Source organism: Balaenoptera borealis (genome assembly GCF_965194805.1).
Source record: "Balaenoptera borealis genome assembly, chromosome: 19".
Taxonomy (NCBI): domain Eukaryota; kingdom Metazoa; phylum Chordata; class Mammalia; order Artiodactyla; family Balaenopteridae; genus Balaenoptera; species Balaenoptera borealis.
Window position 1 is genome coordinate 64,580,561 of NC_138878.1, and position 21,272 is coordinate 64,601,832.

A 21,272-nucleotide genomic window follows, 5' to 3' on the forward strand; every position below is an offset into this window, starting at 1 on the left:
AGAGTGGTCCCCGCTTGCCACAACTAGAGAAAGCCCTCGCACAGAAACGAAGACCCAACACAGCCATAAATAAATAAAAATAAATAAATTAAAAAAAAAAAAAAAAAGCTTACGATTGTGGGGGCCAGTTATGTCGGAAACTAAGATGTTTCCTATAAAGAAGTTGAACACGGTTTAAATAAAAGCTGTTTCTAACAGCAGGTTGCTCTCATGTCCTGCAAGGCCAAAGTTATTCAGGTTTCTGGAAATGTGGGTCTCCTAGACTGGTGGGCATGGGGCAGTGGTTGGCTCCAGGAACATTTTGTGCAATTAGAATTAATTTTAGCAGTTTAAGGAAATAAGAACTGAACTTGTCTCTGTATTACACACTAGAATGAGAAATACAAAACTCTCCCTGGGTCGAATGGGCTATTTCATACTGACACCCTGCAGAATAGCTTCTCCGTTTCTATTCCCCTTTCACTCCAAAGGCCAAATTCAACAATCTGCTCAGTTCCAGATACTCAGGGACCAGACGTAGGGTCTGAGACTGGAGGACTAAGGCAAGTGATAATTTAGGTCAGTAACCGTTGCTTCAAAAAGAGCAAAACGTTTCCAAAATTGTTATAAATTGTATTGTTCTTTCTTTTTGCTAACGTGTTTTAAATATTTGCCGTTTTAAAACCAAGTCTTTACACAGTGAGTTGTATAAACAACTCTTTATACAATTACATACATCACTATATGTTTAAGGTGTAAAGCAAAATAGTCTGACTTCCCTATATTGTGAAATGATTACCACAATATGTTTAATTAGCATCCATCATTTCATATAGATAAAATAAAAGGAGGAAGGGCAATAAGAGAAAAAATCGTTTTCTTTTGATGAGAACTGCCTTATTTTGTAAAATGCTTATCCTATTCCACACTTGTGCTGAATTACCTTCAAATAGCTTTGAGAAAAACTTGTTTACATCATAATATACTTAAGTCAACAATAACTAAATATAATGCAATTTCAAATTCACTATATTCATTATGAGAGTAATTAGAAATTTACCTTTGATTTTTAAACTGTAATGTATTTTAGCTGTTTGTGTTCTATTGCTGAAAGTTCTCTTATGAGCCTGTAAAATATATAGTATTCAGAAGACACTGGGATTTATTTTCATCTAAGGAATGAAAGGAACTTTGCCATATTTCTAAGGGCATTTAGTGGGGAGGTCCATGTTCTCTTTAATATGAACCCTAAAGAAAGTAAAACTAGATTATCAACTATGCAATAACTTCATTTCTACCTCAATATTTTTATGGCAATATCTGTCATTAAACATTTACTACAAAGTATGTTTTTCTACATTCCTACCGGTGGAATATTTCATCCATAGAGAAATGGCAATCAATTGAAACATGCTGTTTACATAGGGATATTAGCATATTTAAAATATTTTCAGTCAAAATGAGTAGAATGTCCTGGTGTAGCATACATATGAAAACATAACATTTTTAAAAGTTTCAGTGACTGGAATAAATTTTGGGATGTTTATTAGAAAGATAACTCTGTATTATGGAAAATTTCAAACTAGCCATGTTGGCAAAAAAGACGTTTCAGTGTGGACTTCCATGATTCCAAGCAGGGAAATGAGTCAGTGGTGGAACATTTCATTAAACACAGAACAATAGAGGAGAATCTGATTATAAGGCTAAGTCACGAATCCAATTTTTAATGGGGAGTTTGTTGCTTATATAATTATCAAGGCAGCCAAAATGAACATATTCACAAGAAAAAAAGGAAATTTCCTAAGTCACAGGAAGATTTTGACATAGGTCTCCCTGTGATATCATTATGAAACAGATACAAACTAATAACGATTAAAAAATATGAAAATCACAAGGATATAGTATGAGGTGTCCTTAAACATTGAAGAATATATATTTTGTGGGACTTCCCTGGCGGTCCAGTGGTCAAGACTCCAAGCTCCCAATGCAGGGGGCCCGGGTTCGATCCCTGGTTGGGGAACTAGATCCTGCACGCGTGCCACAACTAAGATCCCGCATGCCACAACTAAGATCCCGCGTGCCGCAACCAAGTCCCGGTGCAGCCAAAATAAATAAATAAATAATTTTTTAAATTAAAAAAATAATAAAGTGATTAGGATAGTGAACACAGCTAGCACTGTGTCCTTGTATTCTCCAGGTATCAAGGCAATGAATTGCCCAGGCATAGAAGTCATTCATGAAACTTACACCCATGAAGGTGTAACCTCTAAGTCCCCCACATAAGTGATAGTATCTATGGATTCATTCAATTGTATAGAGGCATTAGCGCTACTGAACCAAGGCTCAGATATTGTGTTCTTATTACACACAGAGGTTACCTAGATATATAGATACCTCGTTAAGTTTTTAGATGACCTGACTTGCACTGGCAGTTCGACAAAACTTTTCATGAAAATATTCAAAAGGTCTTGTTTTCCTGTCCCAGGGCTGTATCAAATTGAAGCAAGGAAGAGTTCAGATAGGCTGAGCACCCTAGCTCCATAAAATGGGCCAGTGGAACACTTTGGGCAGAAAACAGCATCTGGAACCCCAGTGACATATAGGGTGAACCAAAGGGTCGTTCCTCCTTGGATGGACTGAGATTTCTGATGGCAAATCTAGCAATCAGACAGGCTTCCCATTTTACAAGTGATTGGGGAATATGGACGAAGGCATTGTCCTTCTCTGGAAGGGAAGGAGAAAACAAGCTAAGAGATTGTATTGAAAGGAAGTTATACAAGCCTGGTCTTGATAGCTTGGGAAAGCCATCAGCCTCAGACATCATCTGCTTCTGATTTTCGTGAGCTTTATCTTCAGGTTGTCAGATGGTGTGGAGGTCCAGCTGGGGTTGAGTGCCTTCTTTTTTTTTTTTTTTTTTTTTTTTTTTTTGAGTGCCTTCTTTAGGTGCACCATGTGGATCCAGAAGTGTACTCCCTGGAGTTTGGCATTACAAAGTTTAGTCAACAGTACCAGATAGAGTCCCTTCCAGTGAGCCTGCAGAGAGTACATCTGGAAGTGTCTTTTCCAGTACACATCTTAGGGCTGTAGAGTGTGATATTTGTTTTCATCTCCTGGGAATGTATTAAGAAAACAGTGCTCTACAGAGCATTATTATTTTTAGGTCTTTAAAATACTGATTTAAGTTTTACTTTATCAGTCCTGGATCAAATGAAATAGGAGGTAGTTGCACCAGGTATCATGTTACAAAGAAAACAGACTCCTAATGAACCCACTTCATTGTTATGATCTTAAAGTTACAAGAACTGTATTTCCGAGTGCCCGTCAGAATCATTTCATTGAATTTCTCTGAAGAGGAAACACATTTGCAAAAGCATCAGGGTAAAGCAACAGCTGTCTATAAATTATAAAAAGTCTTGAAAATGTTTATTATTTTTAATTTTTATTGGAGTATACTTAATTTACAAAATGGGCTCATTTCAGGTGTACAGAAAAGTGAATCAGTTACACATATACATATATTCACCTTATTTTTTTTTTTTTAGATTCTTTTCCCATATAGGCCATTACAGAGTATTGAGTAGAGTTCCCTGTTCTATACAGCAGGTTCTTATTAGTTATCTATTTTGTGTATAGGAATGTGTATACGTGAATCCCAATCTCCCAATTTGTCCCTCCCTCCTGAAAATGTTTATTATTAAAGACCTAATGAGAGATCATTATAATGGGATTAACAAACAGATCTGCTTATTTCTGTGACATAAATTGTTAAATTAGGACTGATAATATTATATCAGGGCATCTTAGAATTTCAGGAATTTCATACAATTTTAGAACACTTCTGTTAATATATTCCTATATAAATATAAGGTTAAAAGATTTAGTTTTTCTTTTTTTATGACAAAGCTCCCCTGAAATTTAACATATTAAAAGCCTTATTCGTTTGACATTTTACCAGGTAAAGAACAAATCCTTCAAGATATTTCAGGGGACCTCTAAAAGAGCCCCGAGTTTTTTCAATGTCAAAAGTCTTCATTCAGATCCTGATTTTTGGGAATTTTGTCAAAAATATCAAAAGGTTTTGGACATTTGATCCAAGAGGACCACATGACATTAGAAAATGTTGCAAGACTTCCCTGGTGGCGCAGTGGTTAAGAATCCGCCTGCCAGTGCAGGGGACACGGGTTCGAGCCCTGGTCTGGGAAGATCCCACATGCCTGGGAGCAAAAAAGCCCCCCAATAGGCCTGTTCGGTGGAATCCATCTTGGCTGACAGATGCACATGCGCACATGGGAGGATGCTGAGATACACCAAATACGACACAGAACGAGCCAAATCAAAATGATTGGCCAAAGGAAACCCGGTACAACTTCCCCATGTAAGTGACTTAAACTACCACGAGGGCGCGACTCTCTCTCTTGAGTCTGCCCGTGTCTATCCACACATACTGTGCTCTTTTCCTCCTAATAAACACTTTACCGGTTTCACTACTTTCCGTCTTTCTGGGAATTCTTTTCTGCAAAGCTGAAGGGCCAGGGCCTTGTCACTGACAACTGGTCTAGTGGCTAGGATTCGGTTCTCTTACTGCTGCGACCCGACCTCAATCTCTGGCCGGGAACCGAAACCTGGCTTCAAGCCGCTGCAGGCCAAGGTCACCCAACATCAATTCTACGCAGGGAGAATTTTATTGGTTATTTTCGTTTGTAAAACAGAGACAAGCCCAGTTCTTGTTTCTCGTAGTTGCTTAAATTAATTCTTGCAACCAATGCTCCCGGATGTAACCAATGTCCCATTTCAACCCCTCTCAGAGACTAAACTTCCCAAAACCCTGAATTGCTTCAGTCTCACTAGCAGGACATTGACAACAACCTGTTGGGAAAAAAAATCACTGAATGCTTTTTTTAGTTGTTGTTGTTTATTTTTTTTGGGGGGGGGGCACTCCGCATAGCTTGCAGGATCTTAGTTCCCAGACTAGGGATTGACCCCGGGCGCTCGGCAGTGAGATTCCCGAGTCCTAACCACTGGACCGTCAGGGAATTCCCTTACTTAAACCATTTTCATCTTAAGAGGAAACATCTTAGTTTCCAAGGTAACTGGCCCACACAACTGTAAGTTTTCCTTAAAACTGTTAGACTGTTGTATGTTCATATGTATGTATATGTGTGTTGTAGGTGCATGGTATTGCCAAAAATCAATTCGTAAAAGAGCTCTACTTAATTGGCTTTTAAAAAAATTAAGCGCTTGTATAAATACTCAGAAATAAAAAATAATCTGGCCAGAATGAATTTCAGGTGCATGTCATCTGGAAAATATTCAGTACTAAACTGATTTCTGGTATTGAAGGTGGCTTAAGCTTGTTGGTTTGATTAATATAGACATGTCTTTAAAGTCATCAATGTTAAGTATAATACTTCTGTAGTACCTAGGTTTACTAGAGGTCAAATAAGACCTTATTCTTCTGTTATAAATTTGTCAACCAAAAAAGTAACTCGATGTGAAAAAAAAAAAACTTTTAAGGAAAGTAACATGTATGTTTTCAGTAAAAGAAGGTGGGAGGAATGAGAAAAAAAAATACTGAAAAAAGAGTTGTGCATGATAAGGATTTTCTAAGACTGGACTAAATTTAGTTGGGTAAATGGATTTTGTTGGGAGTGGGCTGGGAGAAGACTGGATTTGGTTTCTCCCTCCAAAGTTTTCTTGAAATGCTGCTTTTAATATCAGATAGTATGAGTTTCTTTGCCTTTAAGTGATCTGTATTTTCTTTTGAGCTCTTTTGTAACGTTGGTTAAGAAATAAGTATTGTCTCACAGTGACCTATGATCTTCCTTGACCAAGTGTTTGAAAACTTTTTGACAAACTTCCCCAATATCAAATTTTAATTAAATTTCTTTTGGTTTCCGGCTAACTCAGGGGCCCCTGAGGTAACTGAAAGAGAAATATTTAACTAGGATTATTTGGTACGTTATTGTAACCAAGTTTCTTTATCGATTACACTGTAATCAGATATTTTACCATGCCTTTAAGTCTTTTGTCATTTATAGATATTTTTGTACTCTGATGCTGTTACAAAAAGTGCTTCAACAACATGGAAGTTGTAGTAACAGTCACACCAAGATGATGGCTATGCAAGGATTCCTGCCCATGCTGACTTAAAACAAGGAGCTGTCCTGCTCCCTGGGGCGCCTAGATCAGACATCCAGAGATTTTTACTCCCTGACTGTCAGGGTCGACGCCCCTACTCGGCCTTGAAGTAGTTACAGAAGACTGACCATCTGCCCTCTTCTTCCCATAAGAATATGGGAGTAGAACCCCTGAGGGGGAATGAAACAGGAGGGAAGGGGGCAGGGCACAAACTTTAAAAGAATGACATAGCCCAAGGACACAACGTAAAATGATTAGAACCAAATAGGTCCAAGATGGCAGCGAGTCGACTTCCACTAGACCTTGAGCCTCGGTATATGCTCATTGTAACAGAACAGCAAGCTAAGTGACAGTTCTGAGGCAAATCATCCAAGATCAAAAAGTGGGCGGTGGCCCAATTCCTGCAAATCCCCGCCCCTTCTGGAAAGAGTTGGAATAATCCTCCCACGCATTAGCCTATGTAATTACCCAGCCCATAAAAACTAACCACGCCATGTTTCCAGGCTGCTCTCACCTGCTGAGAGGGCCCACCTTCTGTCTGTGGAGTATGTTTCTCTCTAAATAAATCCACTTCTTACCTATCAAAGCAAAATAAAACAAAAAAAAACTGTTACAGACAGTAACTTAAAGGAAGCCCATGAGCTTACCGGTAAGCACCTTCCAGTGCCCGCCCCCTGCCCCTCCTCCCTCTGCCCCTCCTTCCTCTGCCTGGGGCCGACCTGGGCACTCTCCTCGCCCCGCCCCTCGCCGGAAGTGCTCTGCCCAGGCCCCGCCCCCCGGAAGCCCTGCTTCTAATCCGGCGGTAGTAGTTTCCATAGGACCTGGAAGTGGAGAGTAGGGCGTGAAGGTCTTACGACAAACAGTGAGTTTTTTCCTTTCTGCTGAAAAGTTGCGCTGCGGGCCTCTCTTATTCCATCCTCAGGGTCTTGTGAGTGACTACGGACCTAAAATCCCCACACCCGCCCCTGAATTTACTCCAGGTAAATTCAGATCTAGCCGGTCTGAATCTTTTCGGGGATCTTTTCTCTTCGGGTTATAGATTTCTCTGAGGATGGTCCTTGCCCTTGGTTTTTAATACCTTCCGTCCAGGTAGACACCACCTTTCGGAACACTTCGCTGCTTAAAACCTGTTAACTGTCTCGGCCTCCCCTTGTAAAGTCCTTGACCGCGGGGTGGATTCGCCCTCCGCCCCACCCCCAGCCTCGCCCTCTCGGCCCCTGGAGGGCAGCGCCGGCCGCCCCGCTCCCGGCGAGGCCGCGTCCTCTCCCCGGTCCTGGGGGTCTGCAGAGCCCGCCCCTCTCCTGAGACCCCCTCCCTCCCTCCCAGCCCCTCTGTCCTCGCCTCCTCCTCAGACCGGTCCTTCTGCTTCTCTGGCCTCCCCTTCCTGGTCAGCCCTTCCCCTCACCCCGCGTAGGGGGACGTGACCTGGGCCAGCCTTGTGGACGCCCATGGTTCTTCCGTCCCAAGTTCAACTCAGGTGGAAAATGGTCTCTTGCGGTAGGCGGGCATCTTATTCACTCCCCATCTTTCTAAATATGGGGGCGAAGGGGAATCAGGTGAAGCAGAGACAGAGCGACCGAGAGAGGGATAGAAAAACTAAGAAGGAGAAAAGAATGAGGGAGAACCAATGGGAACTTAGATGGCGGCTGAGGGACTTGCAAAGAGAAAGTGAAATGAAACAGATTTAGCCTTGAAAGTAGCGGGCGAATAAAATAGAGAAGTAAATAAAGAAAGGCGGATCTCCGGGTGAGCAGCACGGCGAGAGCCCTGGATCAGCGGGAGGAGGGAGGGCAGCAGTGGTGAGGCACTTCGCACGGTGAGTCCGGGAGAGGAGAAAAGGTGGAACCGAGGCTTTCAGAGCACCAGGCGCTGGGAGAGAAAGAGGACAGAGGGGGACACGAAGAGCAGAGGAAGACAGCAGGAAGGAAGCGTCGCCAACTGCAGTGCCGGGGAGCGGGGAGGAGCGGAAGTTAAGGGCACTAGAAGAGGTGTAACCCAGAGGGTAGAGAGGGAGCGGAGGCGGGCGAGAAAGAGGAACAAGAGGGAACATGGTGCAGAGTGGGGCAGGGCAGGTGTGAGGGAGGAAATAGAGACGAGGGCAGGAACGGCAGGAGAGCAGAGGGGAGCAAAAAGACGTAGGCAGAGAAAGAAATAGGGAGGCAGATAAACGGAATGAAATGGTAACACGTAGTAGTGCAGGTGGGTGGTGGGAGCTGGACGCAGATGGACGGTGAGTTGTTTGGATATGGATGATGTCGTGATATATGATTTGTGGCTTTAGAATATAGTACATTTAAAATTTGTTTAAGTTACACAAATGAGGATGAGAATTGCAAAACTGCTGTCTACAGGCTTATGCATTTTGTAATTCTTTATATGAGAAGATAACTTCCGTTTGCAATCCCTATTCAGCCAGGGGGCACTGACTTGATTCCCTTAGTTGTGGGTCACCCCCTTCCCTTTTCCTGGAGTGGATTAGGTGTCAGGGGAGAGGACACCTGGGGCAAGAAATGACTGACTCTGTCACTACATGGTGCCTTTTTAGAGGAACATTTATTTAAAGTATTTTTGTGTGTGTAATGCATTTAGTTTTTCTTTCTCTATTCTGTATAAGTTTTTTTGGAAGTTGGAATAAATCTTAGTTCATTCAATTTCTCCTTTCCTATAAATAAGTATTTCTTTCTGGAATAATTTTTGGTCTTCTATAATCAACTCATATCATTCTTTTCTAACATTATAGTCTCAATTTTTAAAAACTTTAGCACCAGCATTTTTATTTTTATTTTATTATTTTTTAGATTATTTTATTTATTGTTTTTGTCTGTATTGGGTCTTCGTTGCTGTGCGCGGGCTTTTCTCTGGTTGCAGCGAGCGGGGGCTACTCTTCGCTGCGGTGCGCGGGCTTCTCATCGTGGTGGCTTCTCTTGTTGCGGAGCACCGGCTCTAGGCGCGTGGGCTTCAGTAGTTGTGGCTCGTGGGCTCTAGAGCACAGGCTCAGTAGTTGTGGTGCACGGGCTTAGTTGTGCCGCCGCATGTGGGATCTTTCTGGACCAGGAATTGAACCCGTGTCCCCTGCATTGGGAGGCAGATTCCCAACCACTGCGCCACCAGGGAAGCCCGACACCAGCTTTTTAAATGAAAAAAAATTTACAAATTATTTCTTTTAAAAATGTGTTTCAGGTTCCTTTGAGGCCTGCCTGCTTTCTCCTCTTTATCTTCTATATGGGAAAAGTTCCTTGGTAACTAATAAATAATTTTAGGCTATTTTGATGAGTACTTGGTAAAGATATCAATGACTGTGTATATTAACAGCCAAAGCCTAATTTAACCAGTTAGTCTCATATTCCGTTTTCTTCCTTTTTGTGTGATCTATTAAAATTGTGAGCTGTGAGGTGACATAAAGATGTTTCCCTTGGGACTTCCCTGGTGGTGCGATGGTTAAGAATCTACCTGCCAATGCAGGGGTCACGGATTCGAGCCCTGGTCTGGGAAGATCCCACATGCCGTGGAGCAACTAAGTCCATGCGCCACAACTACTGAGCCTGCGCTCTAGAGCCACAACTACTGAGCCCGTGTGCCACAACTACTGAAGCCTGCGTGCCTAGAGCCCGTGCTCTGCAACAAGAAGCCACTGCAGCGAGAAGCGCTCTCACCGCAATGAAGAGTAGCCCCCGCTTGCTGCAACTAGAGAAAGCCTGCGGGCAGCAACGAAGGCCAAACACAGCCAAAAATAAAATTAATTAATTAATTATTTTTAAAAAAGATGTTTCTCTCAGGGCCCTGTTGACTGTTCTCTGCAAGTGAGGAAGGATGGGCTGGATTGATGTGAAACCTTCCAACAGAGCCCCTCTATTCATGATGAAGAAGTTTGCTCACAGCTGATTTCTTTCTTTTTTTATTTAATAATTTTTTTTAAACATTCTTTTTAAAAAAAATTTTTTCATTTTATTTATTTATTTTTGGCTGCATTGGGTCTTCATTGCTGTGCACGGGCTTTCTCTAGTTGCAGTGAGCGAGGGCTACTCTTTGCTGCAGTGGGCGGGCTTCTCATTGCGGTGGCTTCTCTTGTTGTGTGTGGAGCACGGGCTCTAGGTGTGCAGGCTTCAGTAGTTGTGGCACACGGGCTTCAGTAGTTGTGGCTTGCGGGCTCTAGAGTGCAGGCTCAGTAGTTGTGGCGCATGGGCTTAGTTGCTCCGCGGCATGTGGGATCTTCCCGGACCAGGGCTCGAACCCGTGTCCCCTGCATTGGCAGGTGGATTCTCAACCACTGTGCCACCAGGGAGGCCCCCTCACAGCTTATTTCTAAGCTAACCCCCTTCAGACTTCTTCCCCACCAGCAGCTATGGTTTTGCAATTCTGTGTTTTTAAAATATTTTTCTTTGATTTTCTGAAAAAGAAGAATTAAATGCTTGATATCAGTGTGAGCAGACCTTGAAAGAAAAGTTTCCTCTGCTCAGGAACATGAAAGACCTTCCCTGGGTCTTTGTTTTTTGTTTTTTTAAAAAATATTTATTTACTTATGTGGCTGTGTTAGGTCTTAGTTGAGGGATGCAGGCTCTTCCTTGCGGCACGCTGGCTCTAGTGTGCACAGGCTCAGTAGTTGTGGCGCGCACAGGCTTCGTTGCTCCATGGCATGTGGGATCCTAATTCCCTGACTAGGGGTCGAACCCACGTCCCCTGCATTGGAAGGCGGACTCTCGACCACTGGACCACCAGGGATGTCCCTGTCCCTATGTTTTAAGCGGGATGGATGGTAAGGACAGACTGCCCACTGGCCCTTCAGGGAGCTTTTCAGAATTCAATTCCACATGGTTCTCTTCACTGAATTTAGACCTTCTCAGAACTATCTCCCCTCTGGCCCTCGGGGAACCCTATTGTAATGTGGAGGTGAGAGAATAGACCAGAAATTCTGAGCGTGAGTAACACTGACCCGTGAAGTGATTGGTCAGATTGGGTGTGTGTCTGTGTGTGGCAGTTCTTCTTGGAGAGTGTCCTGTTGTCTTTAGAATTTTAAATGTGTCCCTGTGTTCCCAGAATGAAAATCAAAAACCAAAACGCTTGAATGGAGACAAGAATATAGGCTCAGAGTAAAAGTGACCATAGTCAGATGTATTTCTCTGCATTAAGTGTAATTTAAGGAGAGTTTATATGGGTCCTGGTACTCATACCTCCACTGGCTCTTATTTGCCCTCAGGACAAAATCCTGACTCCTCACTGTGGCTACTCAGCCCCGTGTCATCCTCAGGGCCCTGCCGGTGTCTCCAGCCTCATCCTGGGCGCTGACCCTTTCTCATGGTTCACTCTGCCCCGGTCACATTCACCTTTTCTCTCTTCCCCAAAACCAACACGTTTTCTGTTTCACATCTTAGTTCCTGTTCTTACCTTTTGTCTTTAAGTCACCATGGCTCAGGCCCTCTGTCCTTCTTCAGGTCTAGGCTCAGGGAGGTCTCCCCAGCCCCTCCCAACAATCTCTGTCACATTCACAAGGTTTTATTGCCTCCATATCCATCACTGTCAAAAGAAATGCCCTTCTCCATTGATTATTTAGAGTCTTTCCCGTTTTCCCTTCATTGAAGGGTTTACAGTATTCATCTTCTTCCCAGGATGCCTGCAGAATCTCACTCTGAGGATGTGTTTAGAAGCTAAGACTGTGGGTTTGTTTGAACAATCCTCAGGGGAGACCAAGGGAACTGAGTAGGTGATGCGGATGGTCCCCATATTTGCTCTGGACATTTGAGGTCTAATTGATGCTTACCTCATGTGGCTTCTTAATTACAAAAATAAAAGCAAAAAAGATACAGGGAAGCCTAAAAAGCCTTCCAGATCTGGTGTCCTCATGCAGCGTCCTGAGGTGTCCCCATGGTCAGTGTGCCGTGTCACTGGTCCGCTGTAGCCCCCAGTGTTCCAGGCTGGGCACGTCCAGTGACCAGGCACCATCTCGGACAGGAGCTTTGCCTTCCGGCAGGTCATCTGCACAGAGTCAGCGGTAGTGATTTCACTGTGCTAAGGGTGCGCAGAAATCCAGAACCTAAGGGGGCATAAAGGAGGCCCCCCACCCAAAGGGCTAAAATGTCTTCCAAGTAGTTGTGAGTGGGAAGAACAGGAGACAGTGAGAGCTGGGGACCCTCTCCCTTTGAGTCTTCCCCACTGAACTCAAATGCCTTTGTAACTGGACTCCAGAATGTCCCCAGCTGCGGGCAAACTTTGATGGGGGGGGCGCTTTTGTGATCTGCATACGGAATACTCCGTGTCCTTTGGGTGGCAGCTCGTGTGCATTCCTGTTGCCATGCTTGTGCCAGGAGACCCTTGTGCCTTTTAGCCCCATTTGCTCAGTCATCATGGCAGGGAGATAGAAAAATGGGGAAAGCGGAGGGGAGCCTGTAGGGGGCCGCGGGAGCCATATGGCAGCCAGTGTGGGCATCAAGATGAGCCCAGTGAATGGTGTATGCACCTGTCCCAAGTGTAGTTACGGGATCGAGGGCTGTGTGACGCTGTTGGACAGGAATGTCTAAGTTCGGGCTGGAGAACCTAGAAGTGGGTTTTTTGGTAGTTGCAGGTTTCGTGGAATGGTGTGGGGTACCATAGCGTCTTGGCTCAGGTTCCCTGGGACATAGATGCTGAGACTGAGGTTTACGTGCATGGGTTTAATTGGGAAACTCACCTCACACCTGAGAAAGAATGATGGAAATGGAATTAGGCCGAGAGAAACAGTTTCCCGCAATGGTAGTAGAACCAAGGTCTGAGCTGAGCCCACAGGGAGCTGTGGGTGCACGATGATGGGTGCCCTGGTCCTGAGGGGCTGGATCTAGAGTATGCCCCACAGATGCATTCCACTGTCTGACTTTCGTTGACTCTTTTGGTAGGGCAAGCATCGTTGTGCACCCCATGGAGTAACATAGGGAAAACCCCAGAGATCATTTTGTGGCTTACCTTTGGTACCTTTGAGTGTGTCGGGTTGCAAGTGAGGAAAGTTTCAGATGCACTTTGAAAGATACAAAAGAGAATCTGTAGTGTTTCCTCGGAAGATGTTGGGGTCCCACTGGGACATGTACATCCTTGGAGACATTTCTCTTTTATTAGTCATTTCTGGAGATGACAGTGTTTGGTTTGGGTCACGGGAAATGAAAGTAGTGTGACTTGGTTCTGGTGGGCCCTTGGGTATCTTCACATGTATTTTTCCCTCAGGTATCAGTTATTAGAGCTTGGAATGTTTTCTGCTATTGTATAACAGGATGAGGGGATCATTATGGGCTCTCTGGAGACCGTGTTGTACCCCATGAGAGTTTGTAAGTTTGTTTGAGTCCAGAAAGGGAAATTATGAGTACTAAGCTTAAGATTGCAGAATGTTTTCAGTAGGGAGTATGTCCTGCTAGATATGGGTCTGTGGGCTGAGGCTGAGGGGCTCTGCTCTGCATGGGGATGGATCAGGGCTGGTCTGTGACCTGAAGGGGGTCATCGGGTCCAGCTGAGGTGCCCGCTGCTGCTGTGTACGTGAGGGCCTCACCAGGAGGGGAGCCTGATCTGAAGGAAAGGGTGGGAAAACTCACCTGTTAGACTCTGTGTAGGAGTTTACTGTCCTGAGCCCCTCCTGGGACAGTGGGCAGCAGGGGACTGTCTGTTCCACATGCTGAGGTCTTCCCTGTGTGTGTGGCTGTGACTCAGGAAGGGGGTGTGTTGATTCTAAGCATTAAACAGTCTGTTTTCCACTTTCAAGATAGACCCCTAAAGACTCATGTCTGAGGAAGAAGCCCGGAAGAGGAGGGAGAGGAAAGAACAGGAGTCAGAAATGGCTCTTTCTCAGGTAAAGTCATATTCTCAGTTGTTTCTTCTGTCTGTCCTTCCTGAAATGCCCTTCTTTGGACTCGCAGATCTTGTCTGACTCTGAAGTATCCTGCCTGACACCTGTACCGTCACAGTCACCCGGTTCCTTCCCTCAGGGCCTGTCATCTCCACTTAGATCCCGTCTCCCCATGACCCAGTGACCTGGAACTTGTGAAGAGGCTCCACTCGGTGTAGTCCTGGGCAGGGCTTCACACCCACAGATTCAGACATGGTGTCAGTGCTGTTGGGCATCAGGGATTACTTAGGGGCCCCTATCTGGATGCTTTGTCAGCTCTCTACAAACCAGGATGAAAGAAGCTACACGTGGAGGTCAGGTATTAATATGCACAAATGCCTGCTAAATTCTGGAAGAGACAAGTGAAGAGAAATTTACTCTGACTTTTTATAATATATTTGAAGCTAAATGAGTGAGGCACTGGCTTCAAAATGTTTTTTTGTTTTTTAAATTTATTTATTTTTGGCTGCGTTGGGTCTTCGTTGCTGCGTGCGGGCTTTCTCTAGTTGTGTCGACGGGCTTCTCATTGCGGTGGCTTCTCTTGCTGCGGAGCACGGGCTCCAGGCGCGCAGGCTTCAGTAGTTGTGACGCATGGGCTCAGTAGTTGTTCACAGGCTCTAGAGTGCAGGCTCGGTAGTTGTGGTGCACGGGCTTAGTTGCTCTGCGGCATGTGGGATCTTCCCAGACCAGGGCTGGAACCCGTGTCCTCTGCACTGGCAGGTGGATTCTTAACCACTGCACCACCAGGGAAGCCATGGCTTCAAAATCTTAATGATTGGGAATGGAATGGATAGTTGAGAAACAGACATGAGTGATACAGGTTGTTTTATTCCATCATCGATTTTAAACTGTGAAATCAACCTAAATCTATGACAGTTGGAAATTCTTTATGTCACTTTCATTCCCTCCGTTTAGAGGTTTTCTTTTCACTCTGTTGATTGTGTCCTTTGACACACAGCAGTTTCTCTGATTCAGGTAAGGTTCCAGCTTTATTGTGTTGCTGGTAGATACTCAGTTTCCCAGCACCATTTTTTATTGATACTGTCCTTTTTCCATTGTGTAGTCTTAGCACCCTCCTCAGTACATCTTACATATATGCAAAGGATTATTTCTGAACATTCTGTTTTGTTCCATTGGTTCATACATCTATGTTTATATATGTACCACACCATCTGGATTACTTTGTAATATGTTTTGAAATCTAGAAAAGGGAGGCCTCCATCTTCTTTTCTCAAGAGTTTTTTCACAATTTGCAGTCCTTGAGATTCCCTATGACTTTTAGCTTTTTTTTTTCTATTTCTGCAGAAATTGCCATTGGAAATTTGATAGGGATTCCATTGAGTCTGTAGAACACTTTGGGTAGTTCAGACCTTTTAAGAGTTTTAAGTCTTCCAATCCGTGAGTACTGGAAGTCTTTCTATTTATATGTATCTTTCTGGGTTTCTTTTAGCAATTGTTTAATAGTTTTCAGTATTTAAGTCTTTCACCTCCTTGCATAATTTATTCCTGAGTATTTAATTCTTTTTTTTAAAGTTTTATTTATTTATTTATTTAGCTGCACTGGGTCTTAGTTGCAACACATGGGATCCTTTAGTTGCAGCATGTGGGATGTTTAGTTGCAGCCTGCGAACTCTTAGTTGTGGCATGTGAGACTAGTTCCCTCACCAGGGATCGAGCCCCGGGCCCTGTACAGTGGGAGCGTGGAGTCTTAGCCACTGGACCACCAGGGAAGTCCATCATTCTTTTTTAATGCTATAGCAAATAAGATTGTTTTCTAATTTTCTTTTGACATTCTTCTTTGTATATAGAGATGCAACTGATTTTTGCATGTTGATTTTGTATCATGGAATTTTATAAAATTATTTTTGGATGTAGTAGCTTCCTTCTTTAATACTTATGGTTTGTACGTTTAAAACCTTGTTGTCGGGTCTTCCCTGGTGGCACAGTTAAAATCCGCCTGGCAATGCAGGGACACGGGTTCCAGCCCTGGTCCAGGAAAATCCCACGTGCCGTGGAGCAACTAAGCCCATGCACCACAACTACTGAGCCTGCGCTCTGTAGCCCTCGAGCCACAATTACTGAGCCCGTGTGCCACAATTACTGAAGCCTGCACGCCTAGAGCCCATGCTCTGCAACAAGAGAAGCCACCACAATAAGAAGCCCGAGCACCACAAAGAAGAGTAGCCCCCGCTCGCTGCAACTAGAGAAAGCCCATGCACAGCAATGAAGACCCAATGCAGCCATAAATAAATAAGGAAGTAAGTAAGTAAGTACAAACTTATTGTCTAGGAAAGAAGATAATTTTACTTCTTCTTCTATTTGGATAACTTCGATTTCTTTTTCTTGTCTAATTGCTCTGGCGAGGAGTTTCAACACTTTGTCGAACAGTTGTGTAGAGTGTGTGCATCCTTGCCCTCTCCTTGATCTGAGAGGAAAAACTTTGTCTTTCACCTTTGAGTATGATGTTAAGGGTATTCCTTTCATGTATAGGATTTATTATGCTGAGATAGTTTACTGTTCCTAGTTTGTTGAGTGTTTATATCTTGAAAGATTATTGAATTTTGTCAAATGCTTTTTTTGTATCCACTGAGATGATGATGTGTTTTTTTTTCCGTTTATTCTGATAAGTTGGTGAATCACATTAATTGATTTTTATTTTAATAAATTTATTTATTTATTTATTTATTTATTTTTGGCTGTGTTGGGTCTTCGTTTCTGTGCGAGGGCTTTCTCTAGTTGCGGCGAGCGGGGGGCCACTCTTCATCGCGGTGCACAGGCCTCTCACTGTCGTGGCCTCTCCCGTTGCGGAGCACAGGCTCCAGACGTGCAGGCTCAGTAGTTGTGGCTCACGGGCTTAGTTGCTTCGCAGCATGTGGGATCTTCCCAGACCAGGGCTCGACCCGTGTCCCCTGCATTGGCAGGCAGATTCTCAACAACTGCGCCACCAGGGAAGCCCCATTAATTGATTTTTGTATCTTGAGTCATCCTTGCCTTATAGGAATAAAATCCACTTGTTCATGATGTCAAATCTTTTTAATGTGCTATTGAATTTGCTAGTATTTTGTTAAGGATTTTGTATTGGGGTATCGGTTTCTAGTTTTCCTTTCTTCTTATGTGATGCTCTGGTTTGGTATCACAGTCATGCTGGCTGCATAGAATGAATTTGGCAGTGTTTTCAACTCTTTGTAAGATTTTTAGCAGCATTAGTGGTAATTCTTTTGTAAATGTTTGGTAGAATTATGCAGTAAAGACATCTCTTCCTGAGTTTTTCTTTGAGGTTTCTGATTACTACTTGAATCTCTCTAGTGATAATTCTCTTCAAATTTTTTATTTTTTAATGTTTCCAACTTGGTAGGTTTATGTTTCTATGAAATTATCTGTATCTTATTTATTGATTATGTAAGGTGTGGGCATTATTGTTCATAGTACTCCCTTTTAATCCTTAAAAAAATTTTTTTTGATATCAGTTGCAATCAGTCGTCATGATTTCAGAAGTATATATCTTTTGTAGTTGAAATTATATCTTCAGTATATATTTGAGTTTTTCCTACACTATCATGTTAATGGTTTAGATAGTAGGAAGATTACTAACATTTTCTGTGTATGTGTGTGTGTTTGTGTGGGCCTACGTATATAATGACCTTTTATGCCATTCCATGTTGTTTACCTTGAACTTCTTTTAAGTTTTCTCAGGGAACCCTCTGTCAGTGCACTTTTTTTTAAACAATTAAAAAAATATTTATTTATTTATTTAGCTGCACCGGGTCTTGGTTGCAGCATGCGGGATCTCCAATCTTCGTATCTCTGTTGTGGCTTGTGGGATCTTTAGTTGCGGCATGCAGGATCGTTTTTAGTTGTGGCATGCAGGATCTTTAGTGGCAGCATGCAAACTCTTAGTTGCAGCATGTGGGATCTAGTTCCCTGACCAGAGATGGAACCTGGGCCTTCTTCATTGGGAGCGTGGAGTCTTAGCCACTGGACCACCAGGGAAGTCCCTGTCAATGTACTTTTAATGCTCTATTACTAAACTCTTCTATTTTTTAGCTTCAGTTCCAAAGCCGAACCCTCTGGGTGGAGGTGCTTGCTGTGTCATTTCTTAGCTTCTTGACCCGAGACCTCAGAGTGTCTCTGACACAGTTTTCTCCTCTGTAAGATGGGAACAGGTCTTTTCCTAATGACCTGTTATGTTGATAACAATTCATACCTGTAAAGTACTTATTTAGAGTAATGTTTACATATTGGAAGTGTTCAAACACTTTTAGTCATTGCTGTTGTTATCATTATCATAACTGAGGATTTTGACCTTTCTCTAAAGCCACGGTGGACTTCGTCATGTCTGAAGACAGCACTCATACTGGAGCTCATCTGGCTATTGAATATCAGTCAGTGTTTAGAACATAATATCTAACACTTCTGCATAGACAACCCGTTCTTGAATTTTGTTTCTGTGTGTTTTATAATTGTCCACAAAGATGAAAAATCTGTATTAATTGGAGGATATCATAATCTGTTATGGAAAAGCATAAGAAATTAAAATTAGAAACACATAATTTGCTCCAAATACCTTAACATGGATCTTTCAGAATATATACATCAACAGAATCAGTCCTTACACCTTCCTCATTTCATTTTTATAAAGGTAAGAAGTATCCTCATGGCCACTTGGTTAAAAAAATTTTTTTTTAGTTGAAGTATAATTAATTTACGATGTTGTCTTAGTTTCAAGTGTACAGCAAAGTGATTCAGCTATATATATATTCTTTTTCAGATTCGTTTCCATTATAGGTTATTTCAAGATATTGAGTATAGTTCCTGTGCGATTCAGTAGGTCCTTTTTGTTTATCTGCTTTATATATAGTAGTGTGTATATGTTAATCCCAAACTCCTCATTTATCAAATCTCCCCCACCCCCCACCCCGTGAAATGTTTTCATTTCAGGAACAGTTGACTTTCGAGGATGTGGTCATCGATTTCTCTCAGGAGGAGTGGGAATGCGTGGACCCTGGTCAGAGGGCCTTGTACAGAGACGTGATGTTGGAGACCTACAGGAACCTGCTCTCCCTGGGTGAGGATAACTTCCCTCTAGACATTGGGATCTGCCCTGTCGTGTTATGCATTTTTCCCTGTGTGCCTCTTGGGAGGCCCCTTGGACTCAGACATGATGCAACACCATGAGTTTAAACTGACCCTTTCTTCAGATGATCTGTCCATTTCATGAAACATCAGAGGTTGTTCCAGAGCTTAATTATGTATAAAGCTCAATGGCAAACTTTTAAAAAATATCTGAGTTCCTGTTTTCTGCCCCTTGCTTTTGACTCACTACTTCTTGGAAGAGTGTTAGATATATGTATTACACTGTTCCCAATGCATTTAGAAGGAGGCAAGCAGTGGATGAATTTGTGAAATATTTTTCTAGACCCACCCATCATGTCCTCACTCCTCAGCTGAACAAAGAGCTGTGATTTTGGAAAAACCACAGCACTTCACATTTCTTTGTTCTGATAAGCAGGAATTTCTATTTCTGATCTGAACATTATCTCCATTTTAGAGCAAGAGAAAGAGCCCAGGGCTCCGGTGAGTGGTGTGAAAATAGCAAAAAACCAAATGGGTGGGAATGTATCAAAAGTGTGAACAGAGATGGGATCTCAGGGCAGAGAGGAAGCCACGACATCTAGTAGTGTTTGGGAACCTCTTCTCAGGGTAGAGAGTTCTTTGGGAAAACTGAAGTTGATTTATTGAAAAATCTCAGAGGAAATTTTTCTTCTCTGTAATTTATCCCTCTTGTCCTTCCGCATGTGAAATGTGTTCTTTCCCACTCCAGTGGGGCTGCAGCTCCTACAGAGACAGAGGCAAGGCCTTTATCAGGATCCACAACACTCACCATCTGGCTCCTGTGCACTGGTTGTTGCCTGACTTTGAGGAGCATGAGGTGGGCTGTTTTTTCAGGGTCTCTTGCCCCTTCATCTCTCCTTCTGGTCTTGATTCCACTGGATGCTCAATTAGTCCCTGTAGATCAGAGCTGATGCCTCTGGAGTCCCACCCCTGAGCCTCTGAGTTTGATCAGAGTTGCTGTACTTGGAAGACGTAATCAGAAGATGGGAAAACACTGGCTGCTCTTTGACTCATCTGGCACCTCAGAACCTGCATGGAGCTGTCTCAAGCCCTGTCTGCTTGTTTAGATCCCTCAGCCATTTCTTGTGTTCTGCTTTTGCCATGCCCTTCAGGGTTGTGTGTAACGGGGAGATGGAGTGGTTCTTCTGTATTGTTAGTTAGGAAAACTAACGTCAGTGGACAGAGGGATCCTCTTTTTTTAAAATAATTAATTAATTAATTAATTAATTAATTTCTAATTTTTTATTTTTGGCTGCGTTGGGTCTTCGTTGCTGCACACAGGCTTTCTCTAGTTGCAGTGAGTGGGGGCTACTCTTCATTGCGTTGCGCGGGCTTCTCATTGCAGTGGCTTCTCTTGTTGCAGAGCATGGGCTCTAGGCGCGCAGGCTTCAGTAGTTGTGGCACGTGGGTCAGTAGTTGTGGCTTGCGGGCTGTAGAGCACAGGCTCTGTAGTTGTGGCTCACGGGCTTAGTTGCTCTGCGGCATGTGGGATCTTCCTGGACCAGGGCTCAAACCCGTGTCCCCTGCATTGGCAGGCGGATTCTTAACCACTGCACCACCAGGGAAGTCCCGAGAGATCCTCTTTTTGATCCCCAGTCCTACATGGGGAGCATATATGAGTCTTTCAGGCTCTTAGGTTGGCATTTGTGGGTTGAGGACGTGGTTCCATCTCAAGGTCCTCGAGCATCTGACTCCTGTATCTTGTAATTTTTTGGCTCTTGTACTGCTCTGCCTAGTCTGGGAATGTGTACTCTTCCTGATTTCTTATTTTCCTAAGTTTGTACGATTTTGCCCCTTAAATGTGCTTTTGAATTACATAGTCCTAAGGACTGAAGATTTTTCCAATTTCTTTGCTGTGATAATCCACCTGTAGTTTGTGGACAACTTTTGGTGGACTCTCTGGGGAATGGGTTTACTGGGTAACAGAAAATTACTGATGGAGAACACTTTCCCTCGTGTGTTGCAATATCATCTTACTGCATTCAGAGTCACCACTTGAACCTACTCAGTAGGGTGGTCAGCAGGTTGTAGGATACAAGATAGAAAGTATCACGAGTGCCTGACCTATAAGTCTTTACAGTTTTTTTTTCTGGTTTTGAGGACTGTCACAAAAGCCTGTCTCCAGGGCCCCGTGACAATGTTGTTCACATATACTAATGACCATCCCCTTTGAGCCTGAATAAATGGCACCTTAATTTCTTCTATG

The 21,272-nt window shown here is 43.3% G+C and overlaps 1 protein-coding gene across 3 annotated transcripts in view; it reads left to right on the plus strand.

The window, feature by feature from the left end:
* LOC309616851 (zinc finger protein 836-like) overlaps positions 1-21,272 on the plus strand; it is a gene marked incomplete at its 3' end in the record, with an annotated part of 476,825 nt that overhangs the window by 317,142 nt on the left and 138,411 nt on the right. The window contains exons 1-3 of one of the 3 annotated variants that reach the window (XM_082368095.1): positions 6,923-6,979; positions 13,832-13,918; positions 18,893-19,019. The exons of 1 other annotated variant lie outside the window; for it this stretch is intronic. In XM_082368095.1, coding sequence (XP_082224221.1) covers positions 13,850-13,918; positions 18,893-19,019 — 196 coding nt within the window. In that variant the 5' untranslated portion in view covers positions 6,923-6,979; positions 13,832-13,849. Of the gene's footprint in view, positions 1-6,922; positions 6,980-13,831; positions 13,919-18,892; positions 19,020-21,272 lie in introns of those variants that run through there. One more of the 3 variants, XM_082368089.1, reaches the window with a different exon arrangement.